This window comes from Calidris pugnax, unplaced genomic scaffold (assembly GCF_001431845.1).
Source record: "Calidris pugnax isolate Ruff unplaced genomic scaffold, ASM143184v1 scaffold276, whole genome shotgun sequence".
Classification (NCBI taxonomy): domain Eukaryota; kingdom Metazoa; phylum Chordata; class Aves; order Charadriiformes; family Scolopacidae; genus Calidris; species Calidris pugnax.
In genome coordinates, this window is record NW_015091112.1 from 700978 (window position 1) to 727207 (window position 26230).

General features: G+C 45.9%; 1 protein-coding gene across 1 annotated transcript in view; it reads left to right on the forward strand.

Annotated features, from left to right (window-relative positions):
- RUNX2 (runt-related transcription factor 2) overlaps positions 1 to 26230 on the forward strand; it is a gene marked incomplete at its 5' end in the record, with an annotated part of 80754 nt that overhangs the window by 46874 nt on the left and 7650 nt on the right. The window contains one exon of the mRNA XM_014958230.1: positions 7312 to 7473. Coding sequence (XP_014813716.1) covers positions 7312 to 7473 — 162 coding nt within the window. The remainder of the gene's footprint in view (positions 1 to 7311; positions 7474 to 26230) is intronic.

A 26230-nucleotide genomic window follows, 5' to 3' on the forward strand; every position in this document is an offset into this window, starting at 1 on the left:
TAACAGAGTCCCCAGGCTGGTGTGGCTGGAGTATGTATTAAAAGGAGAATAGACCCTTGTTTGAAAACCAAGGATTTTTTTTTTGTTACCTTTATTGGAATTAACCAAGCATTCCTTTAAAAATACCTTTATTTCTTAATCTTTTTGCCTAGTAATTTAGAGAAAATAATTAATTCCTAATAACTTTAACAGTAAATACTGGTTTCCTATGACAAAATCCGCATTATTGCCGGTAAGCACATAAACTGTTTTTGTTTCGTTCCACTTCAGGTCTTGCATAGCTATTGCATGATTAAACAGAAATAATATTTAAAGCCTGGCTGGCCCACACCTGAGTCTGAGAGAACTCAGCACTTTGGGGTTGACTCTTATATTTCTTTTCTCTGTCTTGGTTGTGTTTGTTTTCCTAGAGTATCAAAGTACAGGTTTTACAAATCACGGCACAGTCCTAAACCCAGCACAGGAGCAGGCTGTGGCAGGGCAAGGCACAGAGTTGCCCTTATTCAACATGGCATTTTAACTAGGATTCTGCAAAAGCAACATTGAGGGGTCATTAAAAAACAAATCGTCCAATAAGCAGATGCCTTTGCTGAGGCAGTGCAGATTCAATTTGAACCCTGCTTGCTGCCCGTAAATCAGGGATCCTGTCTGTTCACATTTGGATACTGGTATATTTGCTTTTTTATTTTTTTTTTCCCCCTTTCCCTAGCAGCACTCGCACAACTCGCTGGCGTATCCGGTTACATTCCCGTTCAGACACAAGGGCTGTTGCATCAGCGTTTCAGTAGGAAACGAGGAAAACTGTTGTTTTTCTAAAACGCAACCGGTGAGGATTAGCTTTTCTCGGCCGGGAAAAGCCACGGGTGCAATGGCAGGAATGTGGTGGGTGCGAGGAGCCCGGGCTGGGGGGACTGGGAAGTGGGAGTTAAGTGAGGTTTCATGCTCCATCACCGCTGTGGCACCGTCTGATCTATAGGCAACCTGTGACTTTCATCACTGAAATAACAGCACTCAAAAGCAGGTCCCGTGAAATCTTTTTTTTTTTTTTTTTGTCCTTCCTCTTCCCCTCCACGTGCACTTCAGGGATGCCAGGCTTCAGTTCCTCATCATTTGGTCGGGCATTGGAACAGGCTGCCCAGGGAGGTGGTTGAGTCACCATCCCTGGATGTGTTTAAGGGACGTTTAGATGCAGTACTGAGGGACATGGTGTAGGGGAGGACTTTGTAGAGTAGGGGAGATGGTTGGACTCGATGATCCCAAGGGTCTCTTCCAACCTCAATGATTCTATGATTCGATGATTTTTTTCAGTACCTAAAGGGGCTACAGGAGAGATGTGAAGGGACCCTTTGTCAGGGAGTGAAGTGATAGGACAAGGGGTAATGGTTTTAAATGGAAAGAGGGGAGATTTATAGAAGACATTAGGAAGAAATTCTTTACTGTGAGGGTGGTGAGACACTGGCATAGGTTGCCCAGAGAAGTTGTGGATGCCCCTTCACTGTAGGTGTAAGACCAGACTGGATGGGGCTTTGAGCAACCTGGTCTGGTGGGAGGTGTCCCTGCCCAGGGCAGGGGGGTTGGAACTGGATGATCTTTAAGGTCCCTTCCAACCCAAACCATTCTGGGATTCTATGACTGATTTCATGGACAATGTAAACTGAGTCTGCTGCAAAGACCATGCGCAGAAAGCACCTTTGACTCTCAGATGGAAGATGAGGATGGTACCAGCTGTGCCTTCCTTAATTGCCCTTGTTCAGGACTTGCAGGCAATGGGGTGGACACTGCCCTTTTGCAGAGTCAGGGAGAGTGCAGAAAGCCCTGCTCATCACAGCGTTGTCCTGGCTCTGGACCAGTATCTGTTCTCTGAGACGCTGCAGGACAGGTTTGAAACCGAAACGGTGTAGATGTTTTTAGATGGGCTCTGTGCAAGTGCCCTGCCAGGGGTTGGCTGTATTTTACCTGGGACCAGCAGCACTCTGAAGGACACACCAGTTTGTAGCCGGTGCACATCGATCTGAGAGCCCATCAGACAAAGCGTGTGGTTGCCTGGAGCAGATAATTTAGAAACAGCCCAAGTTAATAGGGTGAGTTTTGACTTCAACTCGCTGTAACATGGAATAAAAGCTCCAAGACTGAGTGGATGAGGTGGTGGAGCTGGGATTTCTGCTGCCATGAACACAAGGGTGGCTGCAGTCTGCTGGCTTTTGTACAAACTGATTGCATCCTTCGGGCGACTGGCGAGTTGCCACCGTGAACCTCCATTTGGTAAAGCTTGTGTCCCTCCTATTAAAGTATTCTTTTAACTTTATTTTTCCCCCTTCTTTACAATTTAGTTGCCCTGCTGGCAACTAAACTTGTTGAGTTTATTTTTTTTTTTTTTCTTTGAGAAATGTGACTCTTGCGGGAGTGGGAGGAGAAATGGTTTTAGAGGTTCTTCAGGCCAAAATCTGGTCTCAATTAGGCTTCTGTATATTGGGGTGTAACTCCATTGGATTTGACTTCATTGATTGAACTGGGCAATTCGGATCAAGCCCTGGGCTTTTAAAGATGCCTAAGAAATAGTCAGAGATGAGAAAGAGGTTGCGTTTTTGTTGTTGTTTTGCTGGGGGGCGGGGGGGGTTACGACAATAGTTGGGTTACTCATGCAGAAAGTCATCTTGGCTTTGTTAAGATCAGAAGTGAGGACATTTGCTCTAAGTGTTTACCAAAGATAGCTCCAGACAGCTTGGTTTTTAGTCTTGGCAGCAGCACTGGTACCAGCAGCAGCAGCCAGTGCTGGGGCTGATGGCTGGGTTTAAACAAGAGAGGGTTTGCAAAGTGTGTGCACGTGTGCGATGTTGGGGTGTTACAGATGGTGTGCTGAGGAGCTGGGAGCCTGTGGTCATGCTCTGGTCATGTAACTCTGCTTGGGACATAGGAAATTGCTTTTTTTTTTCTATCATAAACCTGTGTGCTTCGTAATCCAGTGCAAAAACAGTGGAAAAGCTCATCCTTTGGGGCTATTTACAGTTTTTTTTCTAATTTTTTTCTTCATTGACACTTCAGAACATTTCCATTGAAGGAAGAGAAGTCACGTTGCTGGAGAACCAATGTTATCAGTGGGAGAACAGGTCACTGGGTTGTTTTTTTTTTCATTCTTTCTTTTTTTTTTTTTCCAGTTCTATGCAGTGCATCCAGTCTTGGACTGATTTTCAAAACCGCTTATTGTCCCTTAAGCATCAGTGTCCATTGTCCATTCATGCAGTCAACCACAGACCACAAGGGTCAAGAACCAAGTGTATCTCCCGCTGCCTGTAAATGTGGCAATAAAACCCAGACACAAAATAATTTGCGATACTCAGTATTTCCTGCTTCGGCGAGGTTTACCTGGAAGTGCAAGGAGGACAGAGCTGTTTGTTCATTAGCTTAGACCTCTCCCCACTGACTTGTTTCAGCCGAGCCGTGCCCGGGCTTTCTTAGCATACCCATGATATGCCCTGTTGTGAGCGAATGTGCTGAAAGCCGCTCTTTTCTTCACGCCCACGCAGGCATAACAGAAATGTTTACAAAAGGAGGACTGCTCTTAGTAATCACTCCAAAATTTTCAAGTGCAAATGCCAACTCAAAGTGGCCCTCTGCCTCCTCTGCTGTTCTTGAATGCTCTGCTAGCTCTTCCCCGTGGCTGCCCTACGGGAAGGTGGGGGCCTTTATCCCAAGCTTTTTACTGTATTTCTGTATTTGATTTTTCCCTTGTTTTGGAGAGATTCCTTTAGGGAGGAATCCACGCTTGCTCTGCCTCAGAGGTCTAAGGTTTCTCATCTATTCTGGGCTCTTTGTGATTGGGAAGATGTGCTGTGTCTGCAGAGCACATGGTGCTTCGGGTGATGGACCCGGCAGACACGCGTGAGCCAACCAGCTGGAGCGAATGGGGAAGCTGGTCTCTGGTGTAGGAGGCCAAGGAACATCTCTCATAAATCTGCTTGTAGCTTCTTACCCTCTGGTACCAAATAGTCACTCCATCTCTTCCGTGCCCAAGTGAGGAGGAGATGACCCTCCTAAGAACATCGTTATATTACCCTCAGAAACACCCGTGTGGATCTGCTCTGAAAGTGCTGTCCTGGCAGCTGCCACCTCCAGCACCCTTCTTCCCCCTCCATGTGGGACCAGAAGAGATGGGCTAGTTGGGCCTCAGTGGCCAAAGTCTCTGCTCCAGCAGCATTGCAAGGAACATCTGCCAATGAGACAGGGTGCCATATGAGACCCAGCTGCACGTCCACCTTCAAGGACTAGACAGGACAGCTTTGGAGTCTGCCTCACAACATTTTACTCTGGGGATTGGGCAACACCACTGAGCAGTGACAATCGCCCTGTGGGCTAGCAGATCACCTTTTACTTGGCAAGGTGAGGACATCTAGCTGCTCTGTCCTCTCATGTCCATGCGAACCTTGGCCTCTATCAGTCAGCAGGCACTGGTTGTAGGGCATTTACTGTAGGATCTAGTGAAACTTGTATCTTCACTTTCCGGTTTCCTAACGGGCCAAAGGTAACTCTTGAAGCCAGTCAGCCCTGGGGCAAAATTCCCTCAACCATGACCTCAGCCATGCCTCAGTGTGGAGGAATCACAGTAACCCTCCAGCCTGGGGTATTGTGACCTTCTTCTCAGTCACTGAGCTCTGAGGCATCATCTGATGTTTGATTTTCCTCTTTATTGTTTCCTATTCCCTGAGAAGACACGATCTCATTTCCCCAGAGCTGAGTTGATTGCATTCTGGTTTCAGAGGGGCTGAAATTTGCATCTAAGTATCTGGGTGGAAAGCAGCCAGCCAAGAAAAGCAGCCTGTTTTTTAAGGCATTTAGAGAGTGCCTGCACCTTAACATACACCAACTAAATATGAAGTATATCATTATTGTCCTTAAATTTAGGTAGAATTTGTGTCAAATGGAGGTTGGGTGAGTTACCCAGGTCTAACAGGAGATCTGCTTCAGGGCCAGAAGCGGTTAAGTCCCAGCACAGTGTCTTTACTAACAGTCCATCCTCTTTTTTCTCTTTCTCTAAAATATTTTTCAGTTTAAATATCTCACAGTATTGGTCTCATGGAGAGCAGAAATCAAATGTGTATATCTAAAAAAGAAATGTGGTAATGCAGCTCTGAGGTTGGAATGAGCCATAGAAGCCGTGTATAAACTTAAGCTAGATGTCGTTAAGAATTTATGATTTGTTTTTGGGTCAACTAATGGTCCATCCAACCCCCTATTCTGCCTCTGAGAGCACAGTTATGAGATATTGTTCTGAAAGACCACACGAGCCTTTGAAATACCACTTTTTGCCATTCGTCCTTCTTGTGTCTACACAGACATTCACAGTTGTTGGATTAAGGGTGATAGGTGTCCCCCATGGGTGTTCAAAGTGGTGAGGGTGCCAGAGGTACTCAAGATCTTCTCATGCTATGAGGATTGCACTACCAGAAGTGGCATGAACCTCCAGAAGGCAGCTCCTTTCCTGAGGTTTTCACCATCTTAGACCAAAACCCAGTGAAAAACATCCTCTGCCGTGACTTTTTCCTAGCTTTTACCTGCTATATAATTTCTTCCCAGCGCTGAGCTGACCTAAAACCAAAACTTTAAGGGACTCTGTTTTGGATTCGGAAGCAGAGATTGAAAAGCTCTTGGAGTATGAAGGAGCATGGATTTGAGATTGTGCTCCTGACACATCATTAATTTTAAGATTGTTTTCCCAGCAAGCCTAGGCTTTCCGTTCCCAGTTGAAGATCATTTACCATTGACTGAATGGTGAATTATAGTAGTGGAATGAGGCAGAGAAATATGTCGATATCAGATATAACAACGAGCAGTCAGTCAGATTTGAACCAGCGCCAATCTATACAACCCTAGCCTTGAAATTGTTAAAACAAAGAAATTCATTACATTTAATGATCAAGTGTCCTTCGGATTTCTGAGGAGTTTATGTTAACCATTTATATTACTCAGCTCTAATATAAGTGGCAAACTCCAGGAAAATCCTCTTAAAATTAAATTGGAAAGTTGAGGGGTTTTTTTTTATATATCTATATAGTTATTTTGCTTCAAGGAAGTATCTGCTTTCCAGACATCTCTTCAAACAAATCATGTCTGAACAGAAAAAATAAACATGGAATAGCTGAAACGACAAGGTTTTGCTGTGTGGACGAGCAGGGAGAGTTAAAAAAAAAAGTTTAAAAAAAAAAAAAAAGTTGAATTTCCTGAAAAAGTGCCTTTGCTTATGCCATGTGGCTGTCACATTGCTGTCTACAAAGCAGGGCCCTAACACTGTGCTGTGATATAGTGGGTTCTCCAGACTGAGTGGACCTGATGTGCTTCACCAAAAATATTGGGGAGAATTTGGAGGGATGTGCAACAATTTCTATGAGCCGGTTCAGAGACAGTTTTCTGTTTATTTTGCAGTGCCCAAAACAAACTTTGGGCTGCTTTAAAGTGCTTTGGTTTTATCGATGTAAAGAAATAAAAATAATAATTTATGAGACATTCGGTGGCGTCTTTGTCACCAGATATTAACTGAGAGCAAATGGTTTATAAACCCAAACACCAGTGAGTAGAACTAGGGCTGTCTCTCAGTGCAATCCACTGGTGCTTCAGGAAAAAATAAACTGTATTTATCCTTAAAGCCATTTCCTCCATAGTGAGCTGTAGCAAGTACATCAAAAGGCATCGTTAGCTTCCGATAGTTATCCCAAAGCATTTGGTTTCATATTGTTGTAATTGAGGTGACTGTAGCTAATTGGGCCGGCATCCAAATGTGACATTTTTGGACGGATGCTGATAAGATTAATGACATTTTCCTTCTTGGATAGTATTTTCAGCACTGAAAACACTACTGTGTAATGTTTGAACTGGATAACAACTTGCCAGGCGTGCCAAGTGCTGCCTGTAGAGTTTCACCACCTCTGACGTCCGCTCCCTGAGCTCAGACCCGGGTCTTGGTCCTCGCCCTCTGCTTATCTGTCCAAGTCCTCAAGGACTGGTGAGCCTTGTTATACCACACTGTTAAACCCGGATGAGAGACACCAGGAATTCGCAGCACAGCTGCTAGATCCTTTAAAACTCAGCTTGCTGCTCCATTCATTTCCCCAAAAGCTTGTTCTGGGGAGGGAAAAATCACAGAGCGAGACGTGAAGGGGTTGAGTCCTGGAGGAGCAGGTTGTGTTTCATTACTCATTCCTTATAGCACTGGTGTGTGTATGTTCAGTCAGCCCACCTCTTTCAATTAGGCTGTTGATGCCCTAAAATTTTTCTGCCTTTTAAAACAGTTTTCTCTTTTTTGTTGTTTTTTCTTCCTAGACCCCAGGCAGGCGCAGTCATCCCCACCGTGGTCCTATGACCAGTCTTACCCATCCTACTTGAGCCAGATGACTTCACCGTCCATTCACTCCACAACTCCCCTGTCCTCCACTCGAGGCACAGGGCTTCCAGCCATCACCGATGTGCCCAGACGCCTCTCAGGTAAAGACCGTGTTTTGCCTAAAACAATTATGCAGATTGGAACAGGACCGGCAGAGGCTGCCTCTGTGGCCTCAGACAAACCTTAATGAGAAGAGCAAAGCTCAGTTGGTGATAACAGGGTTAGTGCATGGCGGGTGGGGGGTCATAATCCCTTTTTTTCCGAAGTGGAAGAGCTGTTGTGTTGCTCTGAGCATGTATCATTTGAATGTCTCTAGGTCAGACTATTTTTGAATTGTGAACCTGATTCTATGAGCAAATTATCTCTTTTTTTTTTTTTTTTTTTTGCCCCTACAAGAGGATGCTTACTTGCATGTTTTAAAGTAATTGTGATATTCTCTATTTGTATGGTGCTTTATTTTTGGTGCTGTGTGTGATGTTAGGTGTCCTGACAGATAGATGCCTTATTTCTTCAATAGTTAAGGTTAAAGTTCATTCTCCTGCATTTCAATCCAGTAGCTCAAGAAAGCTTATTTCCTTAGTTAATGTGTACTTAAGATGCCTATCAGAAACTAGCTGAGTCACTTTAGGGTAAAGATTGGACAAATTGTGCTTTGGAATGATGCAGGAGAGAGGAAATATGTTTAGGAACATAGACAAGACAGCAGCGAGGAATTGAGACTTTTTATTTTGTATCAAACAAATGTACTTTTACATACTGTGCAATTAATCTCTAATGGTCTCAGCGATAAAACCATCTGTGTGAAGTAATCTGATTGCCCCAAAGTAAGATAGAGCCTGTCGTGGCACACAGTCACCTTGTATATCTTGCCAAAAATGAGGAACCTTAGGGGAGGGAGGCTCAGTATTAAAACTCCAACCTTGCAAGTGTGGAAATATTAGCGGCGTATGCCAAAAAAGCATGTGTAATGTAAAGAAAGCCTTTATGATTCATTAATGAAAACCAAAGGATCGGTCTTATTACATCGATTTTTTTTTGCATGTTTGCAAGATATTATTATAATCTTGGATGCTGTTGCCATCCACCTGTTTGACTCGCAGCCAGGTGGATTTCTCGCTGTCGTGGTTCTCCCCTTTCCAGGGAGCTCACAGGGCTGGAAACGCTGATCCCTCCACCGAGCTGCATGGCTGACAAGCTGAACTGCAGCCAGCAGGCGTGGAGGATTTGATTAGCGTAGACTCCTTGATTTCTTTCATCTTGGAGGAGGGAAGCTTTGTTTCTCAAACAAACAGCTGCAAAAAAAAAAAAACCCAAACCCTCTGCGGTCCTAGCGCGCTCTGCCTTCTCAGAGATGCCAAACGTCTCCCTGTGGGCTGAGGGCTGGAGGGTGGTGGAGCAGGTTCCTGCGGGCTCTCTCGGTGCGATGCGCTGACTTGGGTCAAAAAAGCTTGACGGGCTTGACGCTGAGGAAACGCTTCGTTTGGCCTGAAACAGGTTCCCTTGAAGTGGGGAGCCTCCTGATGGTCTGTGCTGTCGAATGGGTTATTTTTTGCAATTGTGCCCCCGGCGATACCTCCAGGAGAGGCTGGGCTGGGACCGCAGCAGCTGTACTGCCGCGTACTTGCCCTGCAGCCCTTGCTTGTCTGTGTGTGTATTCAGACGTGAGCGCCTGGCATGTGGGCACAGGCAGAATGACTAAAAGACCTGGCTGTGTACGTTGTGTGGCCGCGGCCTGAACTTTTCTGCTGTCGTCTACAGTCGGTTGCCTCCACGCTTCTTGCCCTTCATCTTTTGGGGGGCCCGACTGACGCCTCCGCGATGCGCTTACCTTTTCCCAGCGTGGGGAATCTTGCTTGCAGTTAAGATTCAAGATTGAAAAACGGGGACTTTGATCTTCCACAAGTGCCAGAGGTTGTCTGCAGTGTTTGCTGACGTTCAGAAATGCAGAGCGGCGTTCCTGGGTGGAGGACAAGCTCTGGTGCCTCAAAGAGGCGCGTTGCAGCCCCAGCTGCAAACCCCGCGGTTCCTCTCAAGGGTTTCCACAGAGCAGTGCCACAGGGAGGGAAGGCAGGATCCGACCCCTTTTGTCTCTAAAGTAGAGAGAGAAATGCAAGTTTTAAGCCACCCCCTTACAGCAACCAGTTTATCCCTCGCACACGGAGGAACGCGAGTCTCCGCTCAGTTACATGAGGCATCTTTCAGAGGAGAGCACAGCTTTGATGGGGGGAAAAAAATGACTGCTAAAAAAGACTAAAAACATTAGAAAACTCCAGGCACCTCCAGTGCATGAGGGAGAAATTAGAGTTTTACAAGGCCTTGAATAAAAACAAACTTTGCTGTCTGATACAGTGGCAGAAATCTGATTATCAAGGCTGTTAAAAGTATACAAGGTAATTTTAATGAATGCCATATTTACTGCCTGTTGCTTAACATCATGCAGGAGGAAAAATGGGTAAAACTGCCCCCTTAGGCCTTGGATGTCACACCTACAGGCACAGGACTTCCTACCTGCCACAATTTCACATCACTCAGTCTTTCCACAGACCTCCATGGCTCTGCCTAGTCAACTGCTTAAATTATGCTCACCCAGCTGTTGAGAATATACCATCTAATGAAGTAACATGTCCTTCAAAAGCATGGTTCCTGGTTGTATTGTCAGTTGCAGCCCTCAAGAGATATTTTTGATGGTACTCCCTTGACCAGAAACATATCCATCCCATGGCCAAAACAGTGGTGTTCCCTCGAGTTCCTGGAATGGGTACATCTTTTGGTGATGAGGACATTTGTGTTTCCATCCCAGAGTAGGCTGATTGTTAGAAGAGGTTTGGGGCTGTAGGACAGGAGGTGAGGAGGGACTACCATAACAGTTCATAGAGTGGTTAGGGTTGGAAGAAATCATCTAGTTCCAAACCCCCTGCCATGGCCAAGCTCAGCTTCCACTAGACCAGGTTGCTCAAAGCCCTATCCAGCCTGTCCTGGGAGTTCTCATGGAGATCTCCGTCCCACGGGAGAGGGGAAAAGGGCAGCAGGCTGCAACCCTGAGGGGTTATCCGGGCAGGCTGGTGTAACGTGGCTGAACTGGTCCTGCCAGTGTCTAGACTGATTCCTTTGCACAACTGAAATGTTTGCATCCATGCTGGAGGCACGTGCAAATGAGTGCTCACGGCTGTCAAACTTCAGGTGTTCATCTTTTATTCTCCAAATGGGGACCGGTGCTGTATGTGCGGTGCCGTACAAGTAATTAATGATGTCACCCATATTTGGGCAGTATTCGACAGCAATAGCTGAAAAGCAAAGCAAAAAAAAGATTATCTAGCATCACTTATGCAACTTTTGAACTGATGGTCTCTCTGGTGCATAAGTCTCATGTTCATATCAACAATAAATAAAAAATAAGCTCACGAGGCCATGCAATAGCCTTACCTTATTGCACCAACTCAGTCATAAAAAGAGGAGGATTCCCCATATTGTATTAAAATATCTGTCTGCTCAGACTTCCCCAGAAGACAGTGAAAGTTGGTGGCCTAGCAGATTAATATTCTTAATTAAATAATATTGTAGTGGAAACCATGGGAATATATGAACCATGGTCATTTTAGAGAGAGTTTTGCCTGAGGGACTTAGTCTTATTGCGTGATTCATAGCGAATGCACTCAGTCTTTGTGTCCTATGCATAACCAAAGTGCATGTGGGATGGGGAGCATGAGTGTCTATTATGTAATTAATGTATATGATTCATATAAATACACATCACAGCCTTTTTACATAAAGCTTTGGGACTGATCCAGCCAGTCCTCAGCACATGGAAGGTTCAGAGCAGGGAGTACAGGTCGGGTTGTTCCTGCAGTCAGAAGAGGGCTGCTCAGCAGCAGATGAAGGAGGTGTGGGTATAGATGTCCCCAGGGTGGACATCAGAAACACCTTTTGAGGCAGTGGGGACAAACTGGCATTTGCAGGACTTGACCAGTCTGCAGGTGAGCTGCACTGGTCCCTGGCAGTGCCTTGGAAGAGCCTGTTTGTCTCCACGGGCTCTAAAGTGAACTTAGGTGAAGTGGTTCAGGTACGGACACGTCTGATCTGATAGTCTGCCTTTGGTGAGGTGATTTAAAAGATGATTTAACTGTCCCATAAACATAACCATATCACAGCCTCGTTACACTCCAGTCCTGGTTTAACCCTGCCATGGTCTGCCTCACCCTGACCTCTACCTGCTCTGTGATTGCAGGGTTTGAGCTTGAATTTCATTTTGTTGAGAACACTGAGAAGGGAGTTGGAGAAACTTCTTCCCCTACACTTTTCCTGGACCTCCTCACCCTTCTGCTAGTCCCTTAATTTTTGCTTCACCTTTGAGAGACACTTGTGGGATCGAGGTCTTTAGATGCTGGAGGACCTGCCCTGCAAGTGTAACATGAACACGTTCAGGGCTGGCTGTGGAAGAGCCTGTCCTTTGTAACTGTGTTTGACAAATGCTCCTATGACAAAGGAGAAAATTAAAACCGAATCAAAATAGCAGGACAAATCACCAAAGTTACCTTTTCCAGCCCCAGGCTCACACTCATTGCAGATAGTTTCCACCTGGAGATACTGCCCTTGTGCCACCATGGCCAAACTCTTCCTTCCCATGCAGCGTGCAGGATGGGTTTTGCTGTCTTTATGTTTACTGTGACAAGCTGAGATAGATGAGGGACACGCTGGGTTCAGACCTCTGAACAAAAAAAAGTTTGCAGACCCATCAATCTGACCTAAAATGGCCAGAAAGTAGTATCTTCACCAATAAATTACATGGTGGTGGAGCCTGGGCAGTTATATACCGGCACTGTTAAACTGTCAGCGAGGTTGGTTTTGAGCAGGGTTGGCCAGCACGATGACAAACAGGTCCCAGCTGTGGTTTGGAAATGAGAAGAGTCCCGAACCTGTTCCCGTGGGCAGCTCGGAGGCAGCCACCCCATTGTGGAGGCTAAAAGGATTTAATATTACAGTTGTGGCCAGACCACCCCGGCTGGATTTAGAGCCAGAAAATGGGCTCAGACCCTGGGCTGTTTGCTACTTTGAGTGTAGCCAAACTTTCCCATTAATTCATCTCGCTCTGTAGATATCACCACATTGTTTTCAACCATCCTGGACCTTCAGCGGATATTGAATTTAAGAAACATTCCTGTTCTCCCAGCTCACTGAGGGCTGGCAAGTATAAATGCAACCCTGCGAATGCCAGCCATGCCCTAATAAGTGACAATACTGTTCCTTTACACAATTTAATTTTCATTCTTGTAAGCCTACAAATCCTAAAATAAAAAACCACATATAATGGAAGCAGCTCCAGCTGAACCTCTGGATTTAGTGTTCGTATGTTAATGAGAAAGTGGCTCACAGCAACGGGCTGGTTTTTCTTGAGGTCCAGTATGGGTTGTTGTCTTGGCTTTCTAACCCTGAATGGGAGTTACCTTGGATTTTGCTTAGTGTCACGTACATGTATGATCTTTATAATAAGGATTTTCCCTTTTGCAGGGGGGTTTGGTCTTTGAAAAATAGAAAGAATAAAGTTAAGAAAGAAAAGTTGTTTATCTCCTTCTAACGAGCTCAGAAAACTTTGCCGTCACTAAGGAAAAACTGTGGTCATGTGAAGTATCTATTCTTGCATCCCTTAATTCCTACTAACTTGTGGGTAATAAGCACATTTAAGGACAAGACCTTTAATAAGAGAAGGCATTAGTGCTGTCTCCAAAATGCAATTCGTTTTCCTCTTTACGTGCTCCGGGAAGCAGAGAAATGGTTAATACCATGGCTATTGCCAGCAAGGGCCTTGGTGTTAGCAGCTCCTGAAATGAATGAGCAGTTCACGCTTCAGCAATATTGTCTCAGGCTCTTGGCAAACCCAAGAAGCCAGCTCTGTTTCTGGTGCGCTCGCTGCGCTGTGATGTTTTTCTTGGTGACTATAACAATTTTCACTCTGTCTTCTTTTTTTTTTTTTTTTCTTTTTTTTTTTTTTTTTTTTGAAAGAAAGACTCAAGGTTGTCTCTGTCTCCAAATTCCTCCGAGCTAATTTTCAATGCTTTCCCTGCGAGGTGACACCGAGTTAAGTCAAAGTAAAGAACTTGGGGGAGCTCAGGTCTTCAGAAACAACCCGCTCATTCTGCTACCCTTTCTAAACTTGTAACTTGTCCTTTTTTTTTTTTTTTCCCTTTTCATTATTTTTCAGTGGTTCTATTTATTTTGTTTACCGCAGATTTTCCATTTTTAGTCTCCTGCCCACTTGGTGCCACCTGGGAATCTCAGCACCTTGGCACTCGTCTGTGGGGTTTCAGTAGCAGCCTCTCTGCTGGGCAGAATCTCTCATTGGAGCAATTGTCCAGAAGATACGTTGCATGATCCCTACCTCAAGGACGAAGGCCAAATTTTTCGAGCGTGGGTGGCCTCAAATTAGGCACCTATACCCATATTTAGGTGGTAAAACAAGCGGGCTGATTTTCAGAGGTTTCAATATTATAATGTGTGTCTTTAATCCCTTTTCATTTACTTAAAACGGCTGTCGGGAGAGGAAATAAACAGGAAAAATGAAGGCAGAGGGAAAGCGTTTTATTCTTGAAATAAGGGATTTAAAAAATACCAAAAAGAAACAAGTGGAATGTTTTTAAATGGAATAAATTTGTTGCTGATACAGGCAGGAAATAGCACACTCAAATATATGTGGATGTATAGATATATTTTTATCTGAGCTTTTTTTTGCAATGTGTTTTATATTTAGGACACATATCAAGATTTGCATCTGTTTCCAGAACTTGCTGCTAACAGTTAGTAATGATGCCAAAACATACTTTAGTTCCAGCTTGAGACCAAATGATATTCAGGGCTTTTTTTTATTACTAATTTAGGGTCTGATATTAATTAAGGAAATTTTTCCATAAGTGCCAGGCCTTTTCTGAAGAACTCATTAAAATTATATTAACTTAAACCGGAATCACAGTCTGAGCATGTTTTGTAATGATTATTCTTACTGACTCTGCTGGGTTTTGTAAACAGAATGCTAATTGTTAATGGGGCAACCGGGCGCTTGATTCCAGACTTTCAAAGGGCCTGATCCTGAGCCATTACCTCGATGTGTGCTCCCAATAAAGCCAATAAGCTCCTAACAGGAAGGCTGTGGGGACCGAGCTCTTTGTTTCACCCATGTGCAAATGCATATGATGATTTCTCCATCCTCTTGGTGGAATTGCCATTGATTTTCTACCTAGGATGGAACCAGTGATGGTGGCTGATGCAGGACCACATGTGTCCTGATACAGAGAGCGAATCTAACTCAATATATGAAGTTCTCTGGGACATCCAAGGTGATCAGAATCACTTATTTTGCCCTTAAGTCTCTGTGGACTTGAGTCTTTGTTGCACTGAATTTGGTTTGATTAATTGCACAAGGTGATTTTATGAAATGGTTCTGTGAAATGTGGGAGAATTTGGTCATTATCAATCTGTGTCTGTGTTTGGTACAAGATAGGTTGGAAAGTATCTCATGCCCTCCTGGAGTTGTATGGCTTGAAAAGCCCATTTCTGCAAATCTTACGCTAAAAAATACAGTTCAAGAGGCAAAACCTGCTGCTCATAGAAATAGCTGGAGCTGCCTTGACTTTCAGTGAAATTTCCTTGCAGTTCTGGCCACGGAGAATTTGACCACGCTGAATTTGGTCAGGAAGGGAGTGGTAGAACCCAGCAGAGCTTCACAGCACCTTTTTGAAGTGGTTTAGTAAATGGTTGTTGGCCCCATTTTACAGATGGCCAAATCTCCCTCCCCTCTTGATGGATGTTTTAGGAGAAAAGGATCTGGTGTCATGCCAGCTTGGCTGTCAGATTTTAAAGAGTGTTGATAGTGGTGATACTGGGCTGATACTGGTGACCAAAAGAGAAGGAAAGAGCCGTGTCAGCAGTTCAGGCTTTCTGTGGTTGTACAAAAGAAAACAACGTAGGCAGTGAAGGAGAGGAAGATGAATGAGATAAAATGAAGGTGCACACACCTTCACGTGGCTCATAAAGGATGTTATTAAGAGACAACAAACTATTTGAACTATTTCATATGCATAAAGGGAGGGTATTTGGGGACACTAATCTGGAGATCTCTTAATATTTGCTTTCAGAATGACTCAAAAAAGAGTGAGGGAAGGGATCAAAGCTGGAGATGCTTTCCTGAGCTTGGGACAGGTTCCCCATGTCCACCAGAGTGGTGTGTGGGAGGTGCAGGGTCCCCTGGGGATAACCTGACCCTGCACCCGTGTGGTGTCTGATGGTGTCCAAGGAGGTTTTGTGGAAAGCAAGGATTTTTAGCACTGGTAGAGCTTCATCGATAAAACTCAGGGAAGAATAGTTTGATATAAGGAGCTTTCCACAGATAGATAAATTCATAGGTGCTTAATACAGTGAAGCCCCCGTGATCAGCTGCTTTCAACCCAGCTGTAAGGTTTCCCCAAATTAGCTCTCGTTTGAACTTGAGTATAACCTTTGAGAAAGAAAAAAAAAAAGAAAAAAGAAAAAGAACCAACCCGAAAACTCAGTTGGTCTTCATTTAAAAATTTCCAGGGAAGCAAAATCCACCACAACCTCTGGTTACAGACGCTAATTAAGCTCGCTTTGGAAATGTGGGTCTTATTACTAGTCTGAATTTGTCTAACTTTAGTTTCCACTCATTTGAACTTGCTGTAACTTTGTCTGCCAGATTGCAGCACCGAGTTTTATTTCTGAGGTTCGAGTGGGTTCCTGTGGCGGTGACAGATACAACAAGGAGGTGGGTTAAGAAAGGAGGTTGCTGTGGTGGGTCTCAGGGAGATGGCAGAAGCCACAGGGAACTGGACGCTGTGGGACACAGAACTGGTTTGACTTGTGAGGAGGCTGGAGGGGAACCGTGCAAAAATATTTCGGTCGTTTTAAGTTTGCTGTGGGTTCACTATGATCAATCAAATAGTGGAAGTTCCCTTCCCTAATCAGCCACACTCCTACGGCATCCGCTGAAAAGGAGTTATTTTTGGTTGAATTACTAGTGGGACTCTAGTTTTCCAACCCACCTGAAAAAACGCACCGAGAAAGCATTTTTCACTGACTTTGTGGGCTTCTGCAATTCCTTTAGGAATTTTTCTGCTTTTGTATTTGTCCAATCGCAAAGTCCCTCCCGTTTTTTTCTAACAAAATGAATTTAATTCCTCACCCGCTACCCTAGATGGAGATACAGGAATAGAACAACAGGATGCTCGTTCTCCCTCGGTTTTCATACACTGTTTAAACTTTCATTTTAAGAAAAGCAGCTATAGCCACAGGGGCTTTTTTCCTCCAGGTTTAGTTAGCATTTGCTCTGTCAAAAGCAAAGAGAAGGCTGCAGCTCAGCGCTCAGGACGTGGCCCCGTTGGGTAGGAGACACCCAGCCAGAGCAGCCTCTTTGCTCTCCACCTTCATAATTACTCCATAGGCAAAATTGCAAATAGGGAGTTGAAACTGCAATAAACCCTTGGAATTACTTGGACCAGACAATGCTGTCATTGCATGAAGAGGTTTAGTTCTGGCAAAAGAGGGATCATACACTCAATGCAGGGGGTTTTGTGGCATTTTAAAGGTGTTTGTGGAGGAGGAGAGGAGTCTGTGCTGCGTCTTCAGCCCATCTGGGCCATGTCACCTCCAAGCTTCCCAGGTGTTTTTACCAAAGGTCGCTCTAACCACCCACTTGACCTTTTATCCTGTGGTAGCCATGAATGTTTGCCATAAAATGCTATTTTATAATATAGAAGTGCTGAGCGTAGGCTCTTGGGAGAAAGAGGAGCAACCGTGCTGAGGGAATGGGAGCACCAGCAGAGAAAAACAGCCCCAGGGAATGTAAAACTAGGAGCGATTCTGCAAGCAAAATGGAGGTGTAGGGCATCTCACGTCCATCCTTCTGCCTCTTAACATCACATTTCTCTGGCGGTGAGAAGAGGAAGGTGGTATGCTTGGATTAGGAGCCGTACCCACAAAGCCTCTTTCATTTAGCTGAGATGAAAAGTCCCTACACAACCTCCAGTGATGCCACACGTGTGGTTTCCACTCGTTATTTTTAAGGGTTAACAGGGCTATTGCTGTCTCCTCCGTAGGCATCAGTGCTTTTTTATGCCCTTTTCTATTAAACAAGCACTGTCTGGAATTGGCAGAATATTATGAAGCCGGCAGCTGAAGCTGTGTCCACCTTGTTTGTCGTTGATATAATTAGGCTGTGCAATGGGCTTGCTTGGAAAACAGGACTGCAGCACAAGTACAAGACCACATGTATAAGGCTCGTTATTTTTAGGTGATAGATGTCTGTAAAAACACAGCCTGCCATATTTAATTCTGTGCTGAAATTATGATCTGTGTTGCGTTGAATGCTGAAGGTGGGATTGAAAGGAGGTTTCCACGAACTGGAGATCGGTCCCCTTGCCAGTCCCATTGCCAAGGCTTTGTGCCAGGTTTGGACTTGAGCTGCAGCATCCCAAGTTTGGCTTCTGCAGGCGATGCAGTTCAGTCATCAAAGTAATGGTTTTACTTTTGAGTACCTAATGGGCCTTTGGTGGAACCACTGCTGACCACGCGATAGGCAGCAGCTGCTAATACTGTTTGTATTGCACTAGCGTCTGGCAGTCCCATCCCATTGTGCTAATGACTATATAATTAAAGAAGAGGAAGAAAAAAAAAGGAGAGGTCATCTCCATCCTCTATGAATTTGCCAGGTACAACTGGCTACAAGAGCAGAATGCAAGAGGGAAGTGAGGAAAGACGAAGAGAGCCAGAGAGGTGACAGTGGCTGCAGCCTCGCTAGAGGTGGCTGGTGCTGAGCATGGGTCAGGAGGGTGATGTCTGAAGGGTGCTGAGATAGCTCTGAGACTCTTCACCTCCTTCCAGGCTCCAGGGGCAGCAGGAAAGCAAGCACAAAGCTGCTCGTTGCAGCTCGTAATATAAGGCAAGTAGTGTTGGTTGGCATCGTTGCTGAAACAGCCAAGAGTGGGGCAGAAGATCAGCTCCACTGTGTTAGACCAATGGTCCATCCAGGACCTGTCACCTTCTCAGCATGGCCAAAAGTGATGATTCAGTTCCCTCGGAGTGCAAAACCAGAATATATGTATTCCCAACCTCTAGGGGTTTCCAAAGCTGGAGGTTAACATCTGGATCATTGTATTTAATAGCTGTTGATAGACCTCTGTGAATCTACTTACCCTTAGGTGGGTACGAATAACCCCAGAGGCTAGATCAGGTCTTCTGCTTCCTATAGGTCTGTAGTGTCGCAGTCACATAGGACTGACGGGGACCTCATGAGATCATCTGATCTGTGCCCCTCTGTGCAGAAATAGGATCAAACATCTGCAGGTCATTCCTGTTCGGTGTAGCCAACTGGTTATGTGCATTGCTGCCACTGAAAACAAAAATAAAACCCTGTCCCAAAGAAGGAAAAATCCCAGCCAAAAAACTTCATTAAGGTTGAAATAGATCATTTCGGTCCAGTTAAAAGATTTTTAGAAAATAAACTTAAAAACAAAGAAGTCAAAGTTGGCATTGTAAAGGAATATATGAATAAATGCTTGAGAATTGATAGGGGCTTTATGAATATATTTGGAATAGCCCTGGGGTTTCTGAATGGGACTGCTGGCCATAAAGTGGGATCATCACTGCAGGATGGTGAGTAGACCTGGAGCTGTGCAGGGTTGGTCAGCGTTGACAGAGGGAAGGTTTTGAATAGAAACCCCCGGGAGAAAGAGCATAAACATTTTGGTAGCTTCTAAGGAGCAGATTGCAAAGGCTGGGATCTGGACTGGGGACAGAGGACTGAAAATTAGACCTTCTGTAAAGGCGACTGGTTTACCAAATAGGAAGGAAAGCAAGTGCCTCAAAAACACTAGGAGGGCTGCTGACCCCAAGTCTCTGCAACATAAGCCTGAGGCTGAAATGGCTCATTGGAAGAGGCGTCTCGCAGAAGCTCCTCGGAGGAAGTCCCCGGGAACTGTTGATGTGGATGCTGGCATGGCCGGAGGAGCCACAGAGGAATCCTGGCAATGGGAAAAAGGCACCTCTCTTCCCCCTTTCTTCCCTCTTCCTCTCTCAAATATCTCCCTCTAAAGGGATTTTTTTTGTTTGTTTTTGTTTTCATTTTGATTCCTGCGAGAAGCCAACCCATGTTGTTTTCTTTTATGGGTGAAAAGGAGCGCAGGGGAGGATCTAAGTACCACCGGAGCCCGATTAGGAGCCGTCGGATTAGATTCCAAAATTAGATAGGAAGCTGGGTTTAAGGCTAGTCCAAACCCAAGCAGTTCCTCGTTTGGCCTGGCCCACGTAGGTGGGCCAGACTGGTTTGGAGCTGTTTTGAGGACAGGCTGCTTGCCCACGGAGGAAACCATTCCAGCTGCAGTGGAGCTGGAGCACGGCGCCTGGTCCTCGGCCGGGCCAGCTCCTGCTCTCACCGCTCTGCTCCACGGTTGGTTTAAAGCAATTCTAGCTGTTGCTTTCTCAAGCAGATGAAGGCAACTGAAGGTGATAATTCAGGCCGACTTTGTACGTCTCTTTTTTTTTTTTTATTTTATTTTATTTCAGGTGTCGCGATTGTGTCTGAAAGTTTATTTTAAGCCAAGTTCTCTTTACTCTGTCTGACTTGCACCTTTTCCCTGCCTTCACCTGTTTAAGAGCTTATAAAAAAGGTCTGATGGTTTTTGCCTTGAATCTGTGTTAACTTTACAACACCTTCCAACAAAGGATTTCGTAGTATTTTCCAAACTGTGCTACTGACATTTGTCACTTGGCTAATACGAAGTATTAAAATATCCATCTTATAGCAAGCAAAATTTAGCCAGGAAAATCAAATTATATGCTCGAAGTCACAAAACAAATCAGTAGCAAGAGCCAGAAGGCAACGCATCACATTCCTTCTTTTTACAGCTTTAATGGCTAAGTGGGTTGTCTAAACTTCTAAATAACATACGCTTTTTTTTTTTTGCCAGTATGAAATGATCCCATGTAATATCTCCATGATACATTTATGTTTTTACCAGCCTGGTTAGAAGTTGTCCAAGCTCTCTGTTGAAATAAAGCGAATTCGGAGGCCAGCCAGGTTATCCTGACTTAACTACAGGCTTAGTTAGGCTTGGGGAGGAGCGTGGATTTCTGCAGCCTATGGAGAGCTGAAGGTGCTGAGTCTTAATCCCCTGTTACACAATTGTAGTGTCTCGCATTTACCGTGAGCCGTGGCTGTTCAAGTGACTGTTGCTGGGGTTTATCCGAGACGTGGTAACTTGTATTTGAAGTTTAGACCATCAACAGTGATTTTTGCTGCTAGTGGTATAGCCTACGTTGCCATAGAGCAAACAGCCTTAAGCATGTTTATGACGGGAGCTGTTACAGACCAAAGTCTGTTTCTCTTTCTCATCACCAGTTTCCTGGGAGGATAAAAACCATATTCAGACTTTGCACTATGGAGAAGAAGCATTTATTTAGAGGTGTTCAAAGTTGGGCTGGTTTGAGCTTCAGCTCGGCTGATGAATGGGGATGCTGTGTGGACAGGCTTATAACGGATTGAAACTTCGCTTACAGGGACTTGCCTTAATTTAATAAGAAATTCAAGTTGGGTCTGAAATGAATGAAAAGAATATATAGAGGGCTTTACTCCGCTTTTATGAAATGAAATTGAAAATCATATATTGTTGAAGTGATTATGTGCTGAATATAAAGAGGGATACAGTGCTATACAGGGCTAGTCCTGCTATACAGCCGTGTTTAGCAAGCTCTGTCCTGCTGAATTTGATGGCAGTTTGGTGTCCAAATGCACGGATTGGAACCTCTGTAGGTCTTTGCACGGGTCACTATTTGTCACCCTCAGACACAAGAGTGTCACCTCAAGCTAACACAGCCGGGTGGTTGCGTGCAAAGATTTCTTCCATCTCTCCGAAGCTCCTGGTGTCTCGGGGCACGTCTGCATTACAGGGTGGCGAGTCCTGCTCTGTGGCTTGTCGAGGTCCACAGCTCTGCTCCTTGCCATGCCAAGGGTGGTGATGTCCCCACGCTGCTCTGGCTCTGCCCCAGGAGAGGGGTGCCAGTGGTTGGGCTCGGTCTTCACCCCCGCATCTCCCCGCAGGGCTCCTGCGCAGCCCGAGCCTCCCGGAATTCCTTTGAGCGGTGGCTCTTGAGTCACGTTGACGTGTTTGACAATTTTATCACGGCCTGACGTTACCGCTGTTGGTGTTACTCGGGGGAAATGTGTTCTCACTGTAAGGGAAAAAAACTCTGGCCGTCACTGGGTGAGTTATTTTCCACTGTTTTCACTCCAACAGCGTTATTTCGCCTGCTGCTAAAATCCTTAACCTAAGATGGAAATGCCTCCCCGGTATCTCCCCCCTCATTTCTCCAGAGCCCAGAAGCTCTCCCGTGGTTCTGAGCACCCTCATCCCTTCGGAGAGGCTGCTCTGATGGGCTCCTGCAGCTGCACTAGCAGCGAGGTGTGTCCATCTGTCTGTCTGTCCTCCGGGGATGCAGGACTTCATGCCGGGCAGGAGAAAAAAAATCCCAACATCATGTGCCTGGATGCGGACAGGGACCCAGGCTGAAAATGTCCATTGAAGGGAGAAGTTATTTTGGAGGGGAAAAGTGTGTTTTTAATTCTTTAGATGAGGGGGGTTTGTGTTTTATGGATGTCTGGGGGCTGGGGAGGTGCCTTTTCTTCCTCCGTGTACAATATTGTTCAGGAAAAAAAAGGAAAAAAATTTGGACTATCTACATTTGTGAATTTAAGGTTTTTTGGCCAGAAGCGCAACAATTCATAGGGATTGATTTTTCTCTGGAAAAAAAAAAAAAAAGAGGCGTTTTGAGAACAAGGCCCGGGTAACCAAAATATGTTTGTTTTTGTTTAAATCGCTCAGTAGAGAAATCGTCTCTTGTCTATTGTTAAGAGAGAGGTTTAAATCAAAGGCGAATTCTACATATTCTAAAATATACAGACAAGGCTTTGAAAGCAAAGCCAAGCAAAACTTTAAAAGAGACCTTCTCCTTGATGCAGAAGTTTTCAGTTAGTTTACTGCGCCGGGGCTCGAGTGGAAAGAAACAGCCTGAGAAACAAATCGCAAACCCCCGGTTTTGGGAGGCGGAAGTTGGGGCGAGCATCGTATTAATAGCACACGAGACCTTTCCACACAACTTCTCGTCCAGGGCTTTTCCAGCAGCAGCGAGGAAAAGCCTTTGCAGTTCGTGGGGATTTTTTTTTTTGCGTTGGGGAACTGGCTGCGGAAGGTTGAAGCGAGCTGCGGGAGCTGAGGAAAAGCCTTTGCAGTTTGTGAGGATTTTTTTTTTTTGCATTGGGGAACTGGCTGCGGAAGGTTGAAGCGAGCTGCGGGAGCGAGGGAGCGGAGGGCCTGATCCTCTCGTGTTGGGTGGTCCCTCCTACCGCAAATAACCCTATTGAAAACAGAGGGACTATTTGTGGAGTCGTTTGTTTGTCAGGAAAAGTAGGGGTTTTGTAGGATACGGCCCCAATTAGCAGCCAAATTCCTGGTTATTTTCTCGTGATAAAAACGCAGCGAGCTGTCACAGAGATGCACGTAGCATCTCTTGGGTTCCCGTTTGAACTCCTGCCACTTGCTCCGTGCTTCTTCCCGCTTCCTTGGCCATGCAGTAATTATTCCGGCACCACGCTAGCTCGGATGAGCTGGCTGCTTCCCTCCTGCCCAGGACTGACGTGGCCTCCAGCCCTTTGCTGTGCCGGTTGGGATCGGGGCTGCGCGCTCCCTGGCTCCTGCTCGCCGGTCCCCATTGGTGAGGGCATCTCAAACTTGCCCTTCACCTTCATCTCCTGGCCTCTGGAGGACACTGGGCAGATGCCATCCAACCTTTGCATGACGTCGCTATCACCCAACCCATCATCCCCACCATAAATCCCACTTTTAATATGACCCAGGTACAACCAACCTCACCCAGAGGGTTTCCCTCCCTGAATCCAGCCTTTCTGGGGAGACTGACTTCACGAACCGTTTCTCCCCGAGCTGCAGATTTTGGCCACGCTCTCCATTGCCCACACAGGTCCCGGGGTGGTGGCCACCCTGCCCGACCCACGCGTGCCCCGGGCGAGCTCGGCACGCCGGCGGATGCCGGGAGGGAGTTCTGGGAGCCACGGGAATGCTGATAGCAGCGCCGGTATCGGGGGGAGGGAGGAGGGCTCTCCTGAGCTCTGCTTCTTTGTGGCTCCCTGTTTTGGTAGCCATAAGTCATTAGTGGTTTTTAATTATTTATTTTTTTTTCTTCTTTTCCCCCTTGAAACTGAAATAAGGGCTGAAAGGGTAGATTTGTCCTTCTTTTCTTTTTTTCTCTTTTTTTTCTCTTTTTTTTTTCTTTTTTTTTTTTTTTGGCTAATCTGAGGCACACTGCCACATCTGAAGCCACTTGGCTCATTATGGATTTCATGGAAACTGATTCCCTGAAAGTGTTTCCATATGTGTGTTCCCAATATATCCCATCCTCTTCTAAATGGGAGTACAAACTCGCACACGAGCTGGAAATGGCTTCAGGATGTGACAGAGAAGTCATATGACTGGAGTGGCACTGTGTGTGGCCCTCTCTGAAAGACACGGTGTCCTGTGTGCTGGCTCCCATCCTACAGTAGATCCAGTTTCAAAGAATATCTTCCTTCCCGGCTCCTTAAAAAACTCTTAATCAAGAACCAGCAAGGAATCCTCTGTCCTCGGGAGGGACGCGTGTGAGCTGAGCGAGGTTTGAAAGGAAAACGTGGATGGGGAGGAAAAAAGAGGGGTTTAAAGGGTGAAATTACAGCGCAATGCCAAGGGCTTCCCCCCCCCCCCTCCCCCCCCCCACCCCGGCAAAACATAGTTTCTTTGTGTCTGCTTGAGGATCAGATGGTATTTCTGAGTTGCTAGCATGCAGTGGAAAAGTACAATTCATGACAACATTGGAAACAAATATTTATACTGGATAGTTAAGGCACATTTTTCTGCAAAAAAAAAAAAAAAAAGTAAAAAAAAAAAGTAATAAAGTAGACTGCTAGCCCCAATGTATATTATCTTCCCATTCACTGGATTTATACGGCTGTGCATGCGGTGCAGCTCCCGGCCCTGCGGTTTCACCCCCTCGCCGCACGCAACGCCGCTGAGGTTGCTCTCCAAGAAAAGCCTCAAACGTTCCTTCTGATGCGTTTTGGCTGGGGCTGGCAAGAAGCAGCCCCGGCTGAAAGGGGGGGGAGGAAAAATCGGGGAAAACCAAAGGGAGAGCGGTACGGCGCCCGTGTGCGGGTTTGGGCCTTGCAGCGCTGCGGAGCCTCTAGGCTCATTGGCCAGGAAACAGTATTTGCTTTTTGCTTCCAACGTAACGCATAGATGGCCTGAGACTTTAAACAAGGCTTTTGATGGACTACCAAGTCCTTTCCACCAAATCACCTGTGACAGCTCCAGGCTGAAGTCATTGAGATGAGATAGCAAAGACCACGAAGTTTGGAGGCTCCCCTATCGCACCAGGTTAAAGGAATCCATGGGTGGCAGGTCACAACCGCAAGCCACGGACGTATTTCTGTAACGTGACCATTTGTCCCCCTCCTGTGGTTCTCATTAGAAAGGTTTATGAGCCCTGTGTAAGTGAAGCTTCACAAGAGGTAACGTTTATAAATGAGGCGGTGGTGACCGATGCTTTCAGAGCTCCATTTCTGCTCCCCACAGTCCATCTAGGAGGGGGTTGTGGTTGCTTTTTCCCACACGCGGGAGGAATTTCTACCCCTTGGTGTTCCTAAGTTTGAGACACCTCTTGAGGGGTAGCCAGTGTTTCGATGTGTAGGATCACCCAGCAAGACTGAGGTGCCTAAAGAAAATCACCTTCTTCCTGCCCGGTTCATCCAGGAGAAAGGTCCTGTTGAGGGAGCAGGGCAGGTAATGGACCTGATGGAATGGGTTCAGCGGAGGGCCACGAAGATGATCAGAGGGATGGAGCACCTCTCTTATGAGGACAGGCTGAGAGAGCTGGGGTTGTTCAGCCTGGAGAAGAGAAGGCTCCGGGGAGACCTTATAGCGGCCTTTCAATATCTGAAGAGAGCTACAGGAGAGCTGGGGAGGGACTCTTTGTCAGGAAGTGTAGTGACAGGACGAGGGGTAATGGTTTTAAACTGAAAGAGGGGAGATTTAGATTAGATATTAGGAAGAAATTCTTGACTGTGAGGGTGGTGAGACACTGGAACAGGTTGCCCAGAGAAGCTGTGGCTGCCCCATCCCTGGAGGGGTTCAAGGCCAGGCTGGATGGGGCCTTGAGCAACCTGGTCTGGTGAGGCAGGGCAGGGGGGTTGGAACTGGGTGATCTTTAAGGTCCCTTCCAACTCTAACCATTCTATGATTCTATGATTCCAATGCTGGAGAAGTGCAAAGAGACCCCGATGTTGCCGTGAAGCAACGTAACAGCTCTGCTTGGGAAAGGCTCTCCTTTCTTTTCAGTAGTGGTATTTTAACGGTCGCTGCTAATTACCTTATTTATGGGGTGTTTCTCCCAGCAAAGGGCTTAGGTGCTGCGCCATAAATTCAGTGAAAACATCTATCTGCGAATTAATCCGTGGTATTTTAGGTGCCAAAGTCCTGTTATCAAATACCAGAAGGCCCAAGTGTGCACGTTATGGTGTGAACTGGGGTGCCGAGGGCCGGCGGGGCAAGATGCAAGGGAATTAGGTTCTCGGGTGTTGTGTGGTGTGTGTGAGGCTCTGAAGGGGTTAAAATGTTCCTTCCTTCCCTCTGACTTTTGTGAGACTGCTGTGCTTAATAATGTTGCAGTTTAAATGGTCCCAACTAGGCCTTGAAGTTAACACCTTGTTGAGGTGAAGGAAAGAGGGGGGGGTTGGGGGGGGGGGCGTAGTTCACACCTTTT